The following is a 20,662-nucleotide window of genomic DNA, read 5'->3' as shown; positions in this document are numbered from 1 at the left end:
CCCCTAACCCCCTAACCCCCTAACCCCCTAACCCCCTAACCCCCTAACCCCCTAACCCCCTAAGATGCATACCTATCGAATGGTACCCGTGCCCAAGCATAAAGTCACATTCCTCCTTACCCCCGGAAGGCTATTCTAACCCCTAACGTGCGTAAGAGCGCTGACTGGAGTGCTGTGTTTGCTCCCCTGCTTGCCTTCTAACACCGTCATGATAGCATCTCAGCATACGAGAGGATCTGGAACGCTGTGTTGGAAGAATACCCGATACAGCAGGCGTATGATGATGCTGTGGAATACGGAATGTCGTTGGCCATTGACAAAGCGAGGATGTTACGACTACCAAAAAGTCAGGTGGGTCACGGGCTCTGACAAGGACAGTCGAGGCATAACAGCTGATAGGACCATAGTCTCACGTCAATCATTCCTATAGACTACCCACCACCATTGCTCCCCCATCTCCCGACTTCAGCTTTAACAGAACGGAACCTCGCACTTCAGCGATACGCCTTTCTTCCCCGACTGCGTTGATATCTTTACCTCCTACTCGAGTGCCATCCATTGAACCTGAGTCAGGGCCGCCTCAGTCGACCTCAGATGAAGTCGACGGTAGTTACGAATGGAAAGAAGCAGCAAAACAGGTCCCTGGTCAAGCAAACTTGCAAGCAGACGCTGGGATGGCAAGTTTGACTTCTTCAGGTAAAGGCGCTAGTTATCTCGGTCTATCGTCAGGGGCAACATTCTTGAACGCCATTAGAAGGCTGTCTCCGCAAGCTGTGGCGGAGCTGTCGCCAAATGGCGCGTTCATAACTTCTGGTTCGTTGGTGATGGGCGGTTGTTCGAATGCGTTGCAGGAATTGAACCCAAATCCGGCAGAACAACAAGTTGCTCTGCCTTCTGCTGTAAAAACAAAATCTTTGGTGGAAAGTTACTTCCGATACTTTCGTGAGTGCAGTGACTGTAAGTGAGTTCATCGTCGCGCTGATGCTATTGATGTTTATGTAGATCCCCTCACTCCTCTTGTTCACGAGCCAACCATCCGGGCGCAAATCAGTGGTGCTGTTCCAATCGTCAAACCCGGTTCAGACGTATTGATGTATATGATCTTCGCCATGGGTGCTTTAGATCTAGCTCAATCCGAAGAAGATGATGATGGACATGAGTACTATGAGACAGCCCGGCAATCTATGGATAGAGAAATTCTGGAAGGTGGAACTTTACCTCTTGTTCAGGGTCTAGCGATCATGGCGAATTATTTGCAACGTAATAACCGTCCTAACGCTGGGTATTTGTGTTTGGGTATGGCGATACGTATGGCTACTGCCTTAGGACTGCATACGCCCGCAGCAGGGAAGAAATGCTCTGCCCTGGAGAAAGAGATGAGAATCAGGGTGTGGTGGTCTCTGGTAGCTTTGGAAGCTGGTTGTGCGGTGACTTTCGGTAGACCACATTCAGTTGGACCGTTTCAACTGGCAGCGATACCATTACCTCTTAATGTGGATGACGAGTATTTGACCGTATCGACCACTGTACAACCGAAATCTTGTGACAGTCCAACGCTTTATACAGCTTTGATCGTCCAAGCGAAACTTGCGAAAGTCACTTGTGGTATTCATGATAGGATCTTACAGTCTCACCCTGCCCCGACTGTTGAACAAGTCAAAAGGTACGATGAGAGAGTGGTTTCAGTTCTGCAGGCCCGGTCGAATATCTTACAGGTCGAACAGAATGGTCCTTATGGTCCTTACCACCTGGCTAGGAGGATTCAGATATGGCGCACAAAGGATTTCAGAGCGGTTCTTCATAGACCAATCTTGTTGGCCGCTGCTTGGGATACCAGTCATAGGAAGATACTGCTGCCTGGTGTGAGGGAAGCTATCGAGTGAGTGTATATATTCATTCTCCACAAAGATTCGTAAATAACCAAAAGCTTAGAGCATGTCGAATGCTGGCTCTGGAAAACCTCGAAGATATCGGCAATTTCGTTTCTACCCAGCCAAATCATCAAAGAGGAACTGAATGGTACACTCTGTACTTTGCTTTTCAAGCTTCCTTGACGCTATTACTATCAATTGTGTGGGAGCCGCATCATACCAATGCCACACAGTGGAGATCCGTACTTACCTCTACAGCGCTTTGGTTTAGGCAGATACAATCAATGAAGAGGGTAAGTAAATCATTATCTGAAACTACCACCACTTCGTCCGTTCACTGATATCACCTCGTCAGCTTGCTTTGGCCTATGCGTCAGTGCTCGAGAGTGTTGTCGGGAAACTTCCTCCACTGGAAGTGATTGATGCACTGATCCGTGCAGTGGGAGATACCTCATCAAGCTCTCAATCGAACTTAGGGATCATGCCAAATCCTGTTACGGATCAAGGGAGTGCAGATATCCTGGATTTTGAACGATATTGGTAGGTGAAATGATCGTTCGTCAGAATGACGAAGCAGACACGCTGACGGCTTGATGTGTTAGGATGGAGCTTTGGGATAACGATACTAGTACATCTAACTTGGGATGGTCCGTTGATGATAACACGCAGAATGGTTGGCAGTTTTGAGTGATTCAGAGTCTCATGCAGGATATGTATGTATACCATGACTTATGCGATATTATGTATATGTAGTGCATGTATGCAATTCTCATAACAATATTACTATGGAAATTGTGCAAGGAATCTGAGCAGTTTAGAAAGCTAGAAGGAAAGCAAAGAGTAAGCAATGATTAAGCTAAACTGTGTAAATAATCTTGCGAAAAAATCACTTACCCTCTTCCAATAACCATCCACCATCAATGACAATCTCAGCTCCGGTGACATATTGATTCTGTGGATTGGTAATCTGTCAGCTACAAACACACTCACACGTCATCCAACCTCAACTCACAGTGACAACACCAAAGATACACTGAGCGTAATCAATAGCATTTCCAGGTCTTCCAAGTGGGATACCCCACTGGTTTCTGAACTCTTTGAAATGAGCGTCTGAGCCGGTGTTGTTCTCTGGTGGAATTATAGTCATTCCCTATTATGAAATCGCGGATAAAAGGAATTAGCTGATAAGTAGTTGAACTGACAGAAAAAAAATGGACTTACAGATGGGAAGTATCCTGGGCAGATGCAGTTCTAGGTAACAGAATTAGCTTTACGATTCCTCGAAGAATCGTTATAGCAGCTTACCACTCGGATACCTAAACCTCGTCGAGCAAATTCAGCAGCTTGCTGTTTAGAAAGGGAGATAGTAGCAGCTCTATAATAACACCCAAAAAAACTTAGTACGAAAGGTCCAGGCCAAATCGAACGACCTTCTTACTCACTTTCCAGCATTATAGTTGAACTGACCCCTCTGAGAAGTTTTGGTGATACCAGACATTGAGGACAAGTTGACGATGTTTCCAGGTTCGGGGGACCCACCCACTGTTTTGGCCGCAGCGAGTAGAGGAAGGAAAGCGAATGTTGTGAAATGGTATGAAGCAGTGTTGATTTTGTAAGTGTTGAGCCTAAATAGAGCATGAGAGCATCAGTATCAGGTTAAATCTACAGGGATGGAAAGACACGGATTAAGGTATTTGAAACATACCAGCACTCGAAGGTTTCTCCTTCAAACATCTGCTTTGAGAGTCCTTCGGGGGTTTGTTCGCAATCGTCGATATTGGCACATCCGAGGGAGACTCCGTGGTCTGACAGGCACAAAAGTATGTGTCAATTCAGACTGAAGCATCTCAAAAGATGCAAGTGCAAACTCACTGTTTATCAGAACATTGACCCACTTCTCCTTTGACTTAATCTCTTCAACGAATTCTAAAGAAGATCTTTTCGTCAGTTCATCCCCTTCAGAACCATGTGATATTATTTGTCTCTACTCACTTTGGATACCCTCTTTAGTACTGACATCAGCTTGAACAGCAACGATGGTCCCTCTTCCCTGGTTCCCCGATTTGGCATAACTTTCAGCGGCGGCTTTGAGAGGTTCTTCCCTTCTTCCTGTGATGTATACTTTAGCCCCGTTCTCAGCTAAAGCGGTGGCTGTGACGAGTCCTAAACCGGTTCCGCCGCCAGTGACTACGGCACGAGTCAGCATGAAGTTTCAACTGTATCATCAAGAACATGGTCAATAAACCACTCACCAACAGCAACCCAGCCTTCTACGTTGAAAAGTTTGGGCAGCTCAAAACCACCTTGACTAATAGATTCGAAAAGAGCTCTGGCAGACATTTGTATGGAGCGAAAAAATTGTTTTTGATAGTGAGTATGTCGAGGTTAAAATTGACGGTTTAATTCCAGTTAAAATAGTCTGGCGGTTGATCATATGTCAAAACTTATTCACAGGCTATGCAACAATCCTACCCACTAAAGCAGTTTCTTCATCACCTCTCGGATCGGAGTGGTCCTTCCGGATGTTTGGGTGATCGGACCAACGGTAAAACAGGGCTAAAAGTCAGTTCCGATGAGAATGACGCAAAAGTTCAGGCTGTCGGATCAGACCATTCCGGCTGATTTCCCCGGAAAGATGCCTCGGTCTAATCGTGTAAACAAAAGTAACTCTCCGATAAAAGGTACATTATTAAATTAAATACAGGATGAAAGAAGGGTGTACTCGTAACTTCACACAGGGTCTTGATCATAAGCAAAACGAGTCATGTCATCGGAAATTCAGCGACTGGCAGAAGATGTCGTGGAGACTTACTTCAGGTGGGTCAATCTCCTGCTTTTGCAATGTATAGTGGGAGCGCACTCACGTTCTGACTGCTCTTGTGGGCATCGTAGCCAAAATGCCGAGAATCGATTATTGATAGGAGTAGCTGGGTATGTAGCACACATCTCGGTGTTCATGGACTCGTATTGACATATACGTAGACCGGCAGGATGTGGAAAATCGACGATAGCTTATCCACTTATCAATCGGATAAACGATATACTAGCCACTCGATCGGCCGCGAGCTGTGAAAAAGCTATATCAGCTGTATGCGTGAGCTTAGATGGATGGCATTATACGAGAGCTCAGTTGGATCAAATGGATGACCCTGTGAAAGCACACTGCATTATACGAGAGCTCAGTTGGATCAAATGGATGACCCTGTGAAAGCACACTGGTGGAGGGTAAGTGATGACAACTTCGACAACGTTCCAAAAGCTCATCCATTTGAATAGGGCGCACATTTTACCTTTGACCAAGCTGGTTATCGAACATTTTTGGACCTCCTCCGTATACCTCTCTCCTCTGCCCCCTCAGAGATACCCTTCCCCACGTTTGACCACGCATTGAAAGATCCGACACTGTCTCCTGTCCCCATAACGCACAAAGATAGGCTGATCTTGATCGAAGGACTGTATACGTTGTTCGATCTACCTGGATGGAAAGAATGCGCCGAGATGATGGATTTCAAAATTTGGGTAGATGTAAATGAAGAGACGGCTCGAAGGAGATTGGTGAAGAGGAATTTTGAAGCGGGGATATTTGACAGTCTGGACGTCTGCGCTACCCGAGGTGAGTGTTAGGGTTCGAATAAGCCAATGGTCAGGTTCATCAAGTTGATACAATGTCAACCGCGTATCAGTCGATGCGGTAGACATGAAGAATAGCGAAGTAGTGAGAGCACATGCGTCCAAACCAACTCATATTTTCGTTTCTGTGGATGGTCAGATATACTAGATGTAATTTATCTGAATGCATATGTATCTTTGCATTGGCTTTGAGCAGCTCTTGATCGCGGGAAAAATGAAACAATGTTGAAGTAGTAAGAGTACATATTGCTAAACCAGCTCATGATTTTGTTTCTGTACATGGCTATATTTACGAGATGTAATTTAGCACAATGCGTATGTATCGTTGCAATGGGAAAAATGGGAAGTTCTGCACAATGTCTTGACCATGCTACCACATGTTGTCTGTCTATCATGGCCAGGGAAGTCAAATACGAAGATAATGAAGATAACCGACACATCTAACGAGCATTGGCAATGCATAACATTGTAAAAGAGTTATCAATACCTATGATCTTCAGGACTTAGGTCCTTGATCTACTGGTCTTTTCACTTGCCCATCGAATAGCCCAAGTAAGTTCATATGTCCGCACAGCTGAGCATGGAATCGTATCAGCTGGACATGGCCCCAAGGGGAGAATGAAAATACCACACGCACCATCCGCAAATGAACTCAAAACCGGTATCTCCGAACTACCTTTACTAGACGTATCGATAAATGTTGACATTTCCGAAAGGAATGCATCATCGTCTGTGAAGTTGTGAATTTCTTCAACATCATTCCCAGGTCTTCGAACGTAAAGAGTTGGTCGGTTGTCTGAGGCAGATGTACATAGGTCAGTATCGCTTTTTACAGTGAGTTACTGTACCCACAAGGATCAATCAGCTTCAGCTGGTATCCATCAGCAAATACGGTGATCTCGGTGGAGAACCTGTTTTCAAGCTAGGGTTAGCGATGCCTCGATATGATAATTCAACAACCTTCCTACTCACTGTGTACCTTGAAGGGAAACACCATGTTCTAAATGACCGATGGCACCGGACTTGTATTTCCAAGTAGCGCTCGTGAAACGGGGAATTCGATCATCTTCCGGTACAAGAGCGCTCTCGTCGAAGGGTATCTATGATCAAGGATAAGCAGTTGCATAGACCAAGAGGTTATTACTCAGCCACCCACTTTAGTAAGCTGGCCTGGCTTTTCGTACCATTCTATGCTGTGTGCCATGACAGTGTCCAGATCTACTTCTCCAGCGAAGTATCTTGAGAGATCACAGAAATGGGCTGTCAAACCATTAAAGCACATGGTCAGCATGGTATAAGGGTCTTTCCATTTCCTCATGTAGCCGACTCACTAGCCTGCTCAACGATAGGTCCGCAATCGACAGACTTAGTCCACCAGGCGATTTTCGCGCTATGTTCGTAAGCTGTGCAGTCGTAAGTATCTTTCTGTTTTTTCTCCCTTCACCAACGGAACAGATCACTCACCCATCACATACCTCGCCGAGGTCATCATGACTTCAAGATTGTTCTCTTTCAAGATCTGCTTCATCTTTTGCACGGCCGCAGAATACCTTAGCATGTAACCGACACTAACCAGGTTACTTTTCCCTTCCAAGTATTCGGCGACTTTGAGGGCTTCTTCAACACTTCCCGTACTGACGGGTTTCTCAACGAATAGAGCGGCGTTGGGGAAACTTTCGGTAAGTTGTACCTCAGCGTTGTAGCCTTTCGATGGGTCGGTTGTACCTCTGAAAGCGGGTGGAGATCCTAGAAGGATCATTTCAGGTGGATTTGAAGATAAAGCAGAGATGGCATCTTTGACCGATGGATAGATGGGTGTATCGGCATAAGCTGAAGCAGCGAAAGTGAGTGATTTTGCCTTCAAGACTGCTTCAGCTCGTGAAGTTGCAGGATCGACAAGTCCGACAATCTTCAACCGGTTGCCTAATTTTTGTTCGAGTCGTTGGGAGTGATTCCAGGGCTGTGACGAAATTTCATCAGTAATGTTGTTGACAATTTGCTTGTCAGAATTGAATCCTACTCACCCCTTCGTCAGAACCAAAGTTGACTATCGATGGGAATCAGTCAAAATCTAATTTGAATAAAGACATGACACTCACTGTTGCCCGCTCCGATTATCAATACTCTTACGTCTGGACCTGGTTCAGGTTGCAATCTTCCCATGAGAATGACTTAGCGCAAGTGTCGAATTTAATGGAAGTGAGGTACATACCTAGCAGAAGGAATCTCATCATCCTGGCCTAATCCTTCCACGGCCGCAGTTGGTCTCATTGTTGTCCTGGTGAACCCTCGTGTATACCTTGGAATGAAAGCAGCTGCTGGAAGAACGGCTGGTTCGGTGAATCGAGTTGACTTAATCAAGTTACTGTAGCGATTGAACCGATTGAACGATCTCAGGCTGGGAGATCCTCTCATCTTAATTTATAAATCAAACGAAGTCTAGGCTGAAGCTCCTGGTGATTTTGTTATAGGATGGCTCGTCTCAATAAATGAAAACAAAAAAGACACAAAATCTTCGACGTATCAAATCAACAACGGAAATGGAGAAAGTACCTCGACCCATCGACTGGAGATTTAGGAATGTCGGACGACAATGCGTTCCGATGAGACAAAAAAAGTAAGTCTCGGAACTGCGTGTTTACATCTCCGGTACAGGTACTTCCGGCATCTTTGTGTCACGTGGTTGCAAGCCACACAAATGTTCCCCTGCGACTTGTCATTGAGGGCAGGTGGAACACAACGTTCCGTTTCTTTCCCTATCTCCTTCCGGCAATGTTTTCGTTCCACTGACGACAAACAAACAAAAATGGTTGTCACTTAAGTTGAGTCCGCCAAGCAGACGGAACACAACGTTCCGTGCCTTCTCCCGCCGGCAAATGTCTTTGTTCCGACTGACGATAAACAACGGAAGGTTGTCGCTTTCAAGCGCCTTTGAGATACATACATATACGTTCATCCCACGGGGTCAACGTGGGGCACCGATCACGCCAACTACTTCTTGCTTTTGATAATTCAACAATGCCTCTTCCAAAGTTAGCTGTGATCTTAGGAGCTTTCGCTTCTTTCTCTGGTTTCTTGTGAGTTGCCTTGTGTCTTTTGGTCAAGCACGACTCATAATGATCATTTTGGTCACCATCCAGATTCGGTTACGACACGGGTTACATCTCAGGATGTAAGGAGATGGAAACTTTTGTTCGAACTTTTGGTCTTCTCCAACCTGACGGGACTTATGTCTTGAGCTCGGGTAGAGACTCCTTGATAACTTCAATTTTATCTGTCGGTACTTGCTTGGGAGCCTTATGTGGCTCAATGGTCGGGGATCGTATTGGCAGAAGATTCGGTATTGTGTTTTACATCTGTGCGTGGAAGACCCTTTATCATACAATAAATCAAACCTGGAAATGCTGACGCTCGCCGATATGTATATATATAGGCCTTTTCTTCATCGGGGTAGCTTTGCAAACCGGATGTAAAAACCTTGCAGGATTCGCTATCGGTCGGGTATTCGCAGGTCTGGGTGTAGGAGGCACATCATGTTTAGTACCAATCTATCAAGCCGAATGTTCACCCAAAGCAATCCGTGGCTTCGTCGTTGCTGCTTATCAATTCTTCGTAACCGTCGGATTATTGGTAGCTGCGTGTGTGGTTTACGCTACAAAGGGTCGTCCAGACAACTCAGCATACGAGATCCCCATTGCTATACAATTCGTCTGGGGTGCTCTCATCATCGGTGGTATGTGCATCTTACCCGAATCACCAAGATGGTTACTTCTCAAAGATAAACAAGACCAAGCGAAAAAAAATTTATCCAGATTACTGGGTCAAGCTGAGAACAGTCAAGCTGTAATCACTGAGTTTGCCGAAATCTCAGCCAATTTGGAACATGAACGATCGCTCGGTAAAGGTACCTGGATGGATTGCTTCAAATACGGTGAAAGTAAAACTAGGCTGAGAATCTTCACCGGTATGGCCCTTCAAGCGTTACAGCAATTGACTGTGAGTCAATAGCTCTCAAATAAACGAGAGACAAAGCCGTCCTCATACCTTTCACTGACCATTCGACTGTCGCACACAGGGTGTAAATTTCATCTTCTACTACGGAACGACCTTTTTCTCCAATTCGGGTATATCAAACCCTTTCCTAACTACAATCGCCACAAACGTAGTCAACGTAGGAATGAGTGTTCCTGGGATGCTCGCTGCTGATAGGATCGGCCGAAGGCCCTTGATGATGTACGGTGCAGCAGGTATGGCAGTATCTCAACTTATCGTCGCTGCCGTGGGTGTGGCTGTCGACACTTCCAACCAAGCTGGACAAAAAGCCCTGGTCGCTTTTGTCTGTATCTATATCGCTCATTTCGCTTCTACATGGGGTATCCTGGCTTGGGTCATCACGAGTGAGATTTACCCTTACGAGTTGAGAGGTAAAGGTATGAGTTTGTCTACTGCTACCCAGTGGTTATTCAACTTTGCTATTGGCGTGAGTACAGCTCAACCTTTAATGTTGGAGTTCTTGAAATGAAGCTGAATCGAATCATTGTCTTCTTTCAGTACGCAACACCTTACCTCGTTGATGTTGCTCCAGGAAGTGCAGGTTTGAAAACCAACGTCTTCTGGATCTGGGGTGGCTGCTGTTGTATCGCTTTCGTATTCGCTTATTTCGTAAGTCGCCGACTAGCCATGCTTACGAAATAATCACTCTATTTGGAGCTAATTAACTTCTATTCTTAGTTCATTCCTGAGACAAAAGAGCTCTCCTTGGAGCAATGTGATTTGCTCTATCGAAACTCTACCGTACTCAAATCAGCCGCCTATCGAAGACAGATCCTCGAGCATGATATGCACGATGATGAGATTGCGCATTACGACTCTAACAAAATGCCCAGAACGGAGCATGTTGAAGATTCAAAAGCTGTGGAGGATGTGAAAGCGCAACAAAGTCAATTGGACGAGTGGGACGCGTGAGAGGGGTAACGCGAGTAAGTGCGGTCAGAGAAAAGGCGTAGATCTGCAGTGGCACAGTGTCTGTGTATATAAGTTTTTGATGTTGTGGAATGATTATTGTATATCGTCGAGTTGAAAATCAAAAAAAGGTCAATAGCCAACTTTCTATTTTCAGTATCATCGGGTATTATCCGTCAGTATCAGACAGAAACCATGCATAGGTGAAGCGATGAAATCTAATAACTGCTCGTATCATGATGGAAACGATACAGGCCATTCTAGATACAAGTACTATGGAGTACATGCCGTAACACGTCGCGACTTTACAACGAATCCGTATACCCAATACATTTTAAACGACCATATCTCAGGCCACATGGAGTGCCCGATCGAGAATAATTTTTTTTCAGTTTGGAAGACCAAGAATCACTATGATACCCCGGCCAACTCTTATGATTTCCGTATGTATATACAATCTCTCCCCTCTCGATAGGGGCTGCTTTCTCCGCTTTCTTTCTTGTTCTGTTCGCGCGACTTCTTTTGCGAGATACGGATCGACCGATCTATGGTTTCAGGTGATTATAGTCCGCGAGACTGAGTTCAATATATAATAAAAAGCGCAAACCATCTGATCAATCTCCTGAAATGGAACGAAAGCAACAGGGCTTGCTAATGGCCGTCGAACTCTACATCTCCAAAGCAGATAGTTGTTCAACTTCCTCAAACAGATTTAACAACTGTTTCACCTCCATCAATACTTCACAACGCTCGCCTCGCCCGCGCTGCGTCATCCTAGTCCCCATAAAAGCATCTCAACCAAAAAGAACCGCTTCAGGGATGTTTCTCTACATCTACAACTCTCTTTTTTACGCTGCCCTCTCCCACAGTCGTTCAAAGTCTGTCGTAAGGATATCCCACGACCATCCCATCGTACTAATCTCATCCCGATCGAGCCAAATGAACTCGCTATGCGTCGCACCTTCGAGCTTTGGTGAAGAAATAGAACGTCAGTCATGATAAATCCACTTCAATAACACAACCGAAACAGCAGGGACTCACAACACGAAGTTCCACCTCAACGCCGTCCCTCTTCATCCCATTATAAAGCGCCAGTATCTCATCATAGAATGCCTCTGCAGATCCAGCAGAAATGTACACCTTCGTATCATGTCTCTTCAAGTACTCGAAACTTCCAAAGGGGGAGAGAGCGGGGGAAAGGTATGGGTTGGTTTTGTCGGTGAAATGTCGAGTATGGGAAGGGATGTACGATGTTGTCAAGTCAACGAGATGATCCTATGGTAATGGCAGTGTGAATAATGAGGCATTCCTTTTTGCGATGCCAAGAGTGGGAAGGTGATAAGGGTACGCACGTTATAGCGGTTGGAAACAATACTGGGGAAAGAACTGGTCATATCAGACCACGGCTAATAACAAGTTAATCGTTGTTCGAACTTGAAATCCCCGCGTATGGATGGTGAATGGACGTACTGAGTGAAGACATAGTCCTCCAACTTGTCCAAAGCGCTTCGAACTTAGTGACTCCATCTCGCCGAGGCACTTCGCAAGGGCTAAACATGCGTTTCCTCCGGCGCTATCCCCGCATAGAATGATGTTCTGAGAGTTGCAACGAAGTTTGTCAATAGGCGAGCCAAGCCATGCCATAGACAATGGGGGAACGGGGGAAGAATGAAAAATAGCTCACATTAGGTTCGAAATGCTTTTCCTCGATGAGGTACTGGTACCCTGCAAGTGTATCAAGGAGAGAACAAGGAAATGCTGTACTGCCAGAAAGAGATTTGCGATAGTTGGCGCCTATCATTTGATCAGCAATCCGCAAGCCACTGTTCCGTCTGGATTCCAAATGACATCGGAGAGACTTACTGAACACGCGAGCTTTGGATATCTTTGCCAAAGACCAGGGAGTATGGATACGCAATGGATGACCGCCCATGTAGCCACCTCCAACTATAAAGTAAATCACCCTTTCGCCCGGTGCTGCATCTCGAGTAAGGTCCTGTAGATTCCTTCAGCTAATATTGGCATAGTAAAGCAGTGCATTGACTTACCTGTTTGCCGTCTACTCCTCTCGCTTCTATCCAAAATCCCGGCACGGCCTTTTGAACAATCAAATCCCTCGCTACCCTCAAGACAGGAGGTGTAAACTCGTCCTCCTTGTATGGGACACACTCCACTTTTTCCGCATCACATCTACCATCCCCGTTGTCGCCCGGAACAAGGTATTTCTCCGCTTCTCGCGGTATCTCCGCCTCCTCCGGATCGAACAAGGCTACTCTCCTCCAAGTATAAAGCCCGTAGTACACCCGTCGACAATTGATAGCAAGGTAATGTGAGAGCGTCCATCCCGGAAAAGGGGGACCGAGAATAATATATCGGAGGGCGTGGTAGACTGTTGTCAATGGAAGGATGAGGAACTGGGCAATTGGGTAAATGAGGACGTCAAGCAGCCTGTGAGGCAAAGGAGGGAGTTCTAGGAAAAGAACCATTATTAATCGGAGGGCCGTGAGATTCGAAGGGTTGCATGGGAGAATATAGAAGAAAGAGATGAGAAAAAGGATGGGACAGACGGAGGATATTTGACGGAGATGGACGAGAGTACCTCGAGGTACTGGGAGGTTCGTTCGTTGATGCTTCTTTTCCAGTGGATCGGTGGATGTTCGTTCCGACCGCCCGCTGGTCTATCTTTAATAGGCATCTGTGATGGTGGAGGCACCTCGTGAGCTAATTTTCGTGTGCCTATTCGTAAGCTTGTCCTCTATCATAAACATCCCGGCGGAGTACATGACAGCGAGAAGACTTGCTTTATCGACCCATTGGACGGTACGATATACAGAACGCAAAACCTTCTTGGATATCAAATCACACATTACATAACTCATGTTGCCCAGTTTGAAAAGAATGGTCGCATCTTCACCCAAATACATCTACAAAATCGTCCCACATTCTTCGGTGGATCCTCGGTACGTTCGTTCGTGGTCATTGCAGACTTGCGCAATTGCAGGGCTCGCTACGTTTAAACCGTCAAGTATTTGGATTTGATAATTGAACTTACAACGTCTTCTGTCTCAGCTTTACCTTTCCGGTCCCTATCCCATCCTCTCATCAGTTCCTCACCGAACTAGACCTTAATGACCGTTTCATTCATTTTTCGGCTGCCGCCCAAATCCCCACGACTCTCAGTCTTTTCTTCAAAGATATACCTGCCGTGACGTTGTTCAGAGTAGAAACTGACAGGATAGCAGGGTGGAAGAAGGTGGAATGGGTTATGCCAGATCAGACGCCGCGTACTGGAGGTGAGTCGGTCATCGTGCTTTTCTTCGAAGGAACAGAGGAATGAAAGAGGGTGGAACGTGATTTCATCATATCCTTCCCAGGTACGAACGAGGCAGGTAAAGAATTTTGTGCTGACGTAGGAACAAACAATTTCAAAAGACATGCCGTATCTCTGTGCGCACGCATGGCCCGTCCCGCTCGAAGGAGAATATGTCGAGAGTTTCCGAGAGATCTTTCAGCAGTCCGGAAAGGACTGGGATGATGCATTGGCGGAGAAAGACGTCAAATGTTGGTTGATTTGAGCGTCTAAGGGAGCGATGGATGTAAAGACGATACGTAAAAGGCCGACGGCTTCGCCCTTGATTTGTGACCTGCTGTGATCGTCGCAGTGCATCATTTTTTATACAAGAAGCTCTTGAATTCCCGCTTTTCGTACATATCTACATACAACTACATGCGTATGTACGGATCGTCGCTTCTCGTTTATTCTTCCAAATCCAGCCCCGATGTCGAGGAACGCGTGGTGTCCGCTGTGTCCACTCTGGTTTTAGTGGGAATTGGACCTGGACCCGTCATTCCCTGTGCGTGTTCCTTTATCTTTGGTGGAAATTGTGGAGATAAGAAGCAGGAAGCGCGTGGTGCAGTCCGCTTATCTCAAGGTCCAAAATATATTTCAGGGATTTTAGCCGCAATAATTTGTCGTAAATCTCTCGTGCCAGGGCCGTCCTCTTGTCCGCCTCAAAATTTCTCATCTCCACCAAACCCGTATCGGTCGTGTCTCCACTCGCAGTCCCATTAAACTCACTGAAATTCTTATCGCAGGAAGTTGTATTCCCTTTTCTCTTCGAATGCATTTTGACAGAGTCATTTTCTTTCCCATTCTCGTCTGGTAGTCGAGCATTCGGTGACTGCCAGCTTCCCGACACATTACACAACCTGCCACACCACCGCTTGCCTCAAGATGACTGTCACGCAAACCATTAGAAAGCGTCTCACCAGCCCTTCAGCATGGGTTTTGCCCAAGGAGGAATCTTGTATTGCTCCCGAGGAAGTATGGAGTAACAAGGGTTAGCATCCATTCCTTTCTTGCCCTTGTCCCGTCGATGTTCCATTAGACAGGATGTAATGACAATGACCTCCAGATATGGATCCCGCGCCCTTGGAGCATCGTCGATGGACATCGTGGACCTTCTTCGCCTATTGGATTTCCGATTTAATCACACCTGGTGGATGGGCTACATCAAGCTCGTTTGTTGAGATGGGATTGACGTGGTGGGAAAGTTGCCTTGCGATGTACGTTGGTGGGTTTTTGGTTGCGATCGTCATCACTGGTGAGTTCCAAAAAACTTCATTCTTGTATGGTTCCAGCAACGTCGAGCGCTTACCAAGCATGCCAATTTAGCCAATGGTATCATTGGTGCCAAGGTAAATCCTCCAGCGCTATGTTACCCACCGTTCCATTACTGACAAGCCCATTTGTAGATTCACACGCCTTTCGCTATTACTTCTCGATCGGTCTACGGCTACTGGGGTTCCAAGTTCGTCGTCTTTTCCCGGATGGCTTGTGCTTGTTTCTGGCTCAGTATCAATTCTTGGTCGTATGTCAATTTCCCTTACCGCTTCTCTCTAGCCAAGATGTTTATGCTGACGTTTTAACGAACAGCGGTGGAGTGTTTATTAGCCTCATGATCGAAGCGATATGGCCTCAGTATGCGAACCTCAAGAACACCATCCCCGTCAGCCAAGGTGCTACTTCTGTCGACTTTTTGTCTTTCTTCTTGTTCTGGTGAGTCCTGCTGGCTAGCTATTTTGACCATGTAAATGGTAACTTATGATTTCTGAACCGATAGGTTGCTTCAGTTCCCCTTCATCTTCATCCACCCTTCGAAACTCAAGTGGGTCTTCAACGCCAAGGCATTTCTGGTCGTTATTGTTGCTGTTGGCACTATGATTTGGGTACGTCTCCTTCCCGTCTTCTTAGGTTTCGGCTCAAATGTTGACGATGATGGTAGGCTCTTGTCAAGGCTGGTTCTCACGCGGGAGAAGCTTTGGGTTCTCCTGCCAACCGGGCTGCAAGCGGTATCCCAAGGTTCAAGGCGTTCATGTATGCTGTCACCGCTGCCCAATCCACTTGGGCTACTCTTAGTATGTCCATTTCTGTTAACCCCTCATCTACTCTCTCTTGGGAAAAATTAACTCACGCTTTTCTCTCACTTAGGTGTCAATATCGGTGACTTCTCTAGATACTGCAAGAAGCCCTCCGCCTCCTACATCCAACTTCTTGTCTTCCCTATCCTCTACGCTGGCTTGAGTTTCTTCGCTTCCATCACTGCCTCATGCGCAAGCTACGTTTATGGCTCTGAGAACTCTTACTATCAGCCGTACGATATTGTTGTAAGTACCCTCAGCTCCCCTTCTTAAACGACTAGTCCCTGACAAATCTGTCTTCTCATTAGGCTCTTTGGAACACCTCTGCCGGTGGTCGATGTGCCATGTTCCTCGCCTCCTTCGTCTGGGCTCTCTGTAACGTCACCACCAACATCACCGCCAACTCCATTTCCGCCGCCAACGACATGACCTCCCTCGCCCCAAAGTACATAAACATCCAGCGTGGCCAATTCATCGCTGTCACGATCGGTGTTTGGGGTTTCGTCCCTTGGAAGGTCCTTGCTACCGCTTCCAACTTTCTTACTTTCATGTCTTCTTACTCCATCGTGCTTGCTCCCATTGCCGTCATTATGGTCACCGATTTCTTCCTCGTCAAGAAGCAAAAGGTTGACATCTATGAACTTTACAAGCCGCATGGTATCTATCGATTCTCAAAGGGATGGAACTGGAGGGCGTACATCGCATTGGCTGTTGCTGTGGCACCCAACTTGCCTGGTATGGTTAACGCAATCAACTCAAGCATCGAGATCGGAAACATCAAATATGTTTACATGGTCTCCAACATTGTCGGTAACACAAGTTAGTATATTTTTTGCGCTTTTTTTTTACTCTTCATTGCTCGGAGGATTGTAACTGACTCCCGCTTGACTTTATCTAGTTGCCCTCACAGTCTACCTTGTTTTGAACTACGTTTTCCCTGCGACAGAATCTCAGGTCGATGCGCCTATGCACGACCTTCTCAGTCCCGAAGAAGACTATGGTGCGGCGTACGGTATCTACCAATCCCCTCTCAAGGACGGCGAGAAGGACGTTGAAGCAGATGCCGAGGTCAAATCAGCATTGATGTAGATCATTGGAGATTGGTAGACAGTTAGACAGTTTCGGACGGTCAAGAAGGAGTGTAGAGGGTACAGATTGTAGGGAGTTTTGAAGAGACCGGGATACATATAGGGACGTGTTCAGGTCTCATGGTCTTCCTTTGAGGGTTGTCTATACGATAGGCCTCTTTCGGTGTTATATTAGTTGTATCTTACACAAGCCATCTTCATAGATTAGTTATCGAATGTGCGTTAATTGAACATGGATATCACATCACTCGGTTCCTTTTTACAAGAGCGCCTTATTAAACAAAAAGACGTATCAAACCCTACGCACCTTATCAAATGAGACATAACAAACCTATGAGCTATATTATTGTTTTACCAAGAAAAGAAAGGGAAGTAGACGCCGTCAGCATCGTAGCCTCACAATATTACCTCCTGTTGCTAGCGTTCTGCAGAGCAACAGCGTCCGTCTCGCCTGTTCGCTCCTTCTGCGCCTGCAAGGCCTTCTGCGCATCAGAAACGTAGCTTCGGAACCTATACGACACATATCAGCATTGCCTGCGCTAACAGCGAATGTGAAAATAGGGTCCGGTAAATGCAAATATGCTTACCTCCATGGTTTGATCTTCCTCTCAAACATTTCATCCAGCTCCGCGGGCGTACGTTTACTTGTATCTGGCATGATGAAAAAAGCGGCAATACACATTGGTGCAGATACGCCGGCGAAGAAGAAGCAGGTCTTTAGACCCCAGTTGGCGTAGTTGGCGTTGAGCTATTAAAAATAAATAGTCAAAACACAACTAGCGAGGGTGTGCGTAAAGAGCTGGATAAGACATACCATGTACGGGACTGTAGTACTGAACAACGTTCCAATTGCAACCCCTCCAGCTGCCGAGACACCTGCCGTAATTGCTCGAAGACGGCCTGAGCCAGTTTCTGCGACATAGGACCAACCGAGAGTGCCAAGACAAGTAGAAGACATCCGCCAAACAAGTGAGAAGAAAAGCTGTATAGTAAATTGAGTCCCAAGGAGATCGAGTTATGAAAGCATTCAACTTACGACGAGTTGGTTTATACTGTGGCTAGGATTTTTTATCAAACCCATCCCTCCGACAATGATCAGCATACACCAGGTTACCACCACTGCTCCCAAGAAGATCGCTCGTCGGCCAATGAAATCTGTAGTGAGACAGATAAGAATTGTGATGAGGATAGCGACAATACTTTATGTTCATGAGCAAAGAGTCAATAAACGATGATGGAGAATGGGCTTACGCGAGGAGGAGTGAAAAGACGAAAGGGTCTGAGAAACCTGCTACTTGCGCAAAGTAACTCGAGTAATTGGAAAGCTAAGAGCAAAACGTGAGAAATCGCTCGAGTTACGTTCAACACTACCCACGACCGCAAGACCAGACATCTGTTGAATAGCCGCTGGATAGAAGGCCACCAATGTACGGAACTATGAAGTGCGTTAACGATGCACCTCCATAATAAAATTTGAGGAGTTACTTACCCCATTTGCACCAGTAAAGACCTCACGACAATCCCACAGACCCTTCCAAAACCCTCGATCAGCACCTAATGTAGCCGTCTTTTGAGCCTTCTCATTATCAACCGTTTTTTTGATGAGACTGTAGTGAAAATCGACGTCGTAGCCCTCAATCCCTCCATTCAAGCGCTCAACGACGGCTCTGCCGCGATCGTCTTTGTTGTGATTCGCATACCACCCTACGGTCCTCGATCAGCCAGGGGGTATGCCGATGGTCCAGAGGAGACTCACAGGGAGATTCGGGAAGATAAAGATATGCCATGATCATGATTCCCTTGGATGATAATTAGCCAGGTTCCTAAGGATCCAACTCAAGATACGACTCACTATCATAGCCCACTCAGTATAGATCAAATCGAGGTAATTGTACGGCTGTTGATCGGCAAGAACCTTTAGTGCTGCAGAGGCGAAAAGCTGACCAATGGCATACCTACTCAGATGGTTAGCAAGCTCCTATTGGCCCTCTACGTTGACTAGGATTCACCAGATACTATAAAAGATAAGAATAAAACCTCTTGTTCTCGAAGGAACAATCTCAGTGATGTATGTGCCGGTGAGGAATTGTACACTGCCGACACCGTAACCAGAAGCGAGCTTGGCAACGAGCCAGATTTGCCAATGTCTCCCAACGGTCTCACACGTGACACCCTGATATGGACATCAGCTAATATAACAGCCAAGTACGTAGGGTACACACGAGCACGAGAGCGAGCCATAGCCCATAGAATGCCCATTTTCGACCAAACTTATCAGCGATGCTAGAAAGACAAAGAGGTTAGAGATACTTCAATATGAGTACAGAGGTGCGGGGACTCACAAATGCATGCTAAGCATACCCAACCCCTGGCCTGCACTCTGAACACCTCCCCATGCCGCAAGAACGTTTGCATCCAAAATCAACTCTCCGGCGCTGTTGTAGGCAGTACCATATGTCTGGATGAATCCTTTATTTGCGATAATTGAACCGGTCATTGCAATCTGATACCCACTATATTCATTTACTCATCATTAACTGTCCTATCTTTCAGATGGACGAGCTTGAATGACTCACTCGGCAGCTGCGGAGAAAGCAGCCAAAAGAGCCAGAAAGGTCGCCTTTTTAAAGGTTTTGAGTGTGACAAAGAAAGACAAGTCCTCGAAAGGCGATTTGATGACTAGATTTGGGTCGAATTCATTATCCACCTTTGCTTCTTCCACATGCTCGACGTCCATCTTTTCTTCCTCCACGATCACAGGCGTTACGGTATTGAGAGTCATCTTGACAGTCTACTAAGACTTGGCGAAAAGGCGGCGTGAGAATCGAGAGAAGAGGATATAGCGCTCAACATATTTGTATGAAGTCGATCCTATTCAAGTGCTACAGGTGAACGAAGAGAACAACGGTATATTGTCGAGCCGTCAGATGCTCTTCTGAGAATGACAGAGGATGGCGGCTGCCCGAAAAAGCGGTATCTAAACTTTATTCCATTGATGTGAACTGATAGCTGTATAGAATAAGCATGGAACTCTCCCGGAGATCAACACAGAAGTAATATGATGGCGCTGTGTTTGGTTACACCGAAGTTGTGCATTCGTACTCGGCGGGCCGCTTGTGGCCCGCTATCTGATTTCATATTCGACAAGTTTTCCACTAGCATCGAGCCTTCGAGCTGTTGCTTGCTTGTTGTTTGGGACGTTGCAGGATCCGGGCGTGGTGGGTAAATCATGTGACAGAATTGGGGGGTTAAACATACACCGAACTATGTATAGACGACGGTATACAAAATGAATGAGCGATCGGATCAAAATGCCTTGTTTCTGGGTGCGGAAGACCTGCTGACCGTTGGCCGAAAGTTTCCATCGGTGATAAATAAAATTACGCAGTAAAGTGCTATTTTAATTCCAACTCTTTTTCGTCATCTACTTATTCTCCGTCAATTATGTTCGTTGATTCCAACGGTTGCGGGAAAGACGGGCGGATTCGAGAAAGGATTTTCAAAGTGATATGAAGACCAATTGAATGAGAAAATTCTCGTGTGTGGTTGTAATCGAACAATAGTCCTGTAGCGGTGCCACTGTCCTCGTAGAGGTGCGATCGGAAAGCACCTGATGCTACTTTAGTTTCGTGTCCTCGGGCATTTGTATTATGTACATAGGCGATGCGAGGGCTGAGCTAGAGATTTTCG

The 20,662-nt window shown here is 46.2% G+C and overlaps 8 protein-coding genes across 8 annotated transcripts; 4 read left to right on the top strand and 4 right to left on the bottom strand.

Moving 5' to 3' along the window:
* Nucleotides 1-300: 300 nt before the first annotated feature.
* Nucleotides 301-2,558, top strand: CNBM2450 (hypothetical protein; the record flags this gene model as incomplete). Its single annotated transcript, XM_766995.1, has 6 exons — nt 301-351; nt 408-942; nt 1,003-1,879; nt 1,933-2,164; nt 2,227-2,411; nt 2,474-2,558. 6 exons carry the CDS (start codon nt 301-303, stop codon nt 2,556-2,558), a joined length of 1,965 nt encoding a protein of 654 aa, XP_772088.1.
* Nucleotides 2,559-2,685: 127 nt separating this feature from the next.
* Nucleotides 2,686-4,211, bottom strand: CNBM2440 (hypothetical protein; the record flags this gene model as incomplete). Its single annotated transcript, XM_766994.1, has 10 exons — nt 2,686-2,693; nt 2,766-2,823; nt 2,884-3,021; nt 3,093-3,122; nt 3,177-3,246; nt 3,314-3,496; nt 3,577-3,676; nt 3,744-3,797; nt 3,864-4,058; nt 4,124-4,211. 10 exons carry the CDS (start codon nt 4,209-4,211, stop codon nt 2,686-2,688), a joined length of 924 nt encoding a protein of 307 aa, XP_772087.1.
* Nucleotides 4,212-4,635: 424 nt separating this feature from the next.
* Nucleotides 4,636-5,649, top strand: CNBM2430 (hypothetical protein; the record flags this gene model as incomplete). The annotated part of the gene is made up of 5 exons (XM_766993.1): nt 4,636-4,688; nt 4,764-4,802; nt 4,854-5,022; nt 5,148-5,484; nt 5,555-5,649. The coding sequence occupies 5 exons, from the start codon at nt 4,636-4,638 to the stop codon at nt 5,647-5,649; spliced, it is 693 nt and encodes a 230-aa protein (XP_772086.1).
* Nucleotides 5,650-6,004: 355 nt separating this feature from the next.
* Nucleotides 6,005-7,916, bottom strand: CNBM2420 (hypothetical protein; the record flags this gene model as incomplete). Its single annotated transcript, XM_766992.1, has 10 exons — nt 6,005-6,075; nt 6,139-6,297; nt 6,354-6,412; nt 6,474-6,601; nt 6,658-6,761; nt 6,833-6,904; nt 6,966-7,461; nt 7,526-7,548; nt 7,601-7,656; nt 7,714-7,916. The coding sequence occupies 10 exons, from the start codon at nt 7,914-7,916 to the stop codon at nt 6,005-6,007; spliced, it is 1,371 nt and encodes a 456-aa protein (XP_772085.1).
* A 603-nt stretch (nt 7,917-8,519) lies between these two features.
* On the top strand, nt 8,520-10,466 carry CNBM2410 (hypothetical protein; the record flags this gene model as incomplete). Its single annotated transcript, XM_766991.1, has 6 exons — nt 8,520-8,578; nt 8,642-8,859; nt 8,935-9,497; nt 9,577-9,981; nt 10,053-10,163; nt 10,233-10,466. The coding sequence occupies 6 exons, from the start codon at nt 8,520-8,522 to the stop codon at nt 10,464-10,466; spliced, it is 1,590 nt and encodes a 529-aa protein (XP_772084.1).
* Nucleotides 10,467-11,311: 845 nt separating this feature from the next.
* Nucleotides 11,312-12,949, bottom strand: CNBM2400 (hypothetical protein; the record flags this gene model as incomplete). Its single annotated transcript, XM_766990.1, has 7 exons — nt 11,312-11,431; nt 11,505-11,738; nt 11,816-11,869; nt 11,934-12,059; nt 12,148-12,257; nt 12,327-12,459; nt 12,512-12,949. 7 exons carry the CDS (start codon nt 12,947-12,949, stop codon nt 11,312-11,314), a joined length of 1,215 nt encoding a protein of 404 aa, XP_772083.1.
* A 1,748-nt stretch (nt 12,950-14,697) lies between these two features.
* On the top strand, nt 14,698-16,973 carry CNBM2390 (hypothetical protein; the record flags this gene model as incomplete). Its single annotated transcript, XM_766989.1, has 10 exons — nt 14,698-14,803; nt 14,879-15,067; nt 15,139-15,161; nt 15,219-15,334; nt 15,400-15,522; nt 15,587-15,692; nt 15,749-15,881; nt 15,955-16,130; nt 16,193-16,703; nt 16,783-16,973. The coding sequence occupies 10 exons, from the start codon at nt 14,698-14,700 to the stop codon at nt 16,971-16,973; spliced, it is 1,674 nt and encodes a 557-aa protein (XP_772082.1).
* A 403-nt stretch (nt 16,974-17,376) lies between these two features.
* On the bottom strand, nt 17,377-19,754 carry CNBM2380 (hypothetical protein; the record flags this gene model as incomplete). Its single annotated transcript, XM_766988.1, has 13 exons — nt 17,377-17,482; nt 17,560-17,720; nt 17,787-17,954; nt 18,009-18,171; nt 18,224-18,297; nt 18,348-18,407; nt 18,462-18,676; nt 18,729-18,771; nt 18,825-18,927; nt 18,982-19,145; nt 19,195-19,255; nt 19,315-19,485; nt 19,549-19,754. The coding sequence occupies 13 exons, from the start codon at nt 19,752-19,754 to the stop codon at nt 17,377-17,379; spliced, it is 1,695 nt and encodes a 564-aa protein (XP_772081.1).
* Nucleotides 19,755-20,662: the final 908 nt, after the last annotated feature.

This window comes from Cryptococcus neoformans, chromosome 13, assembly GCF_000149385.1.
Source record: "Cryptococcus neoformans var. neoformans B-3501A chromosome 13, whole genome shotgun sequence".
In the NCBI taxonomy this organism is placed as follows: Eukaryota; Fungi; Basidiomycota; class Tremellomycetes; order Tremellales; family Cryptococcaceae; genus Cryptococcus; species Cryptococcus deneoformans.
Note: the sequence above shows the minus strand (reverse complement) of the source record. Positions and strands in the feature narration are given on the sequence as shown.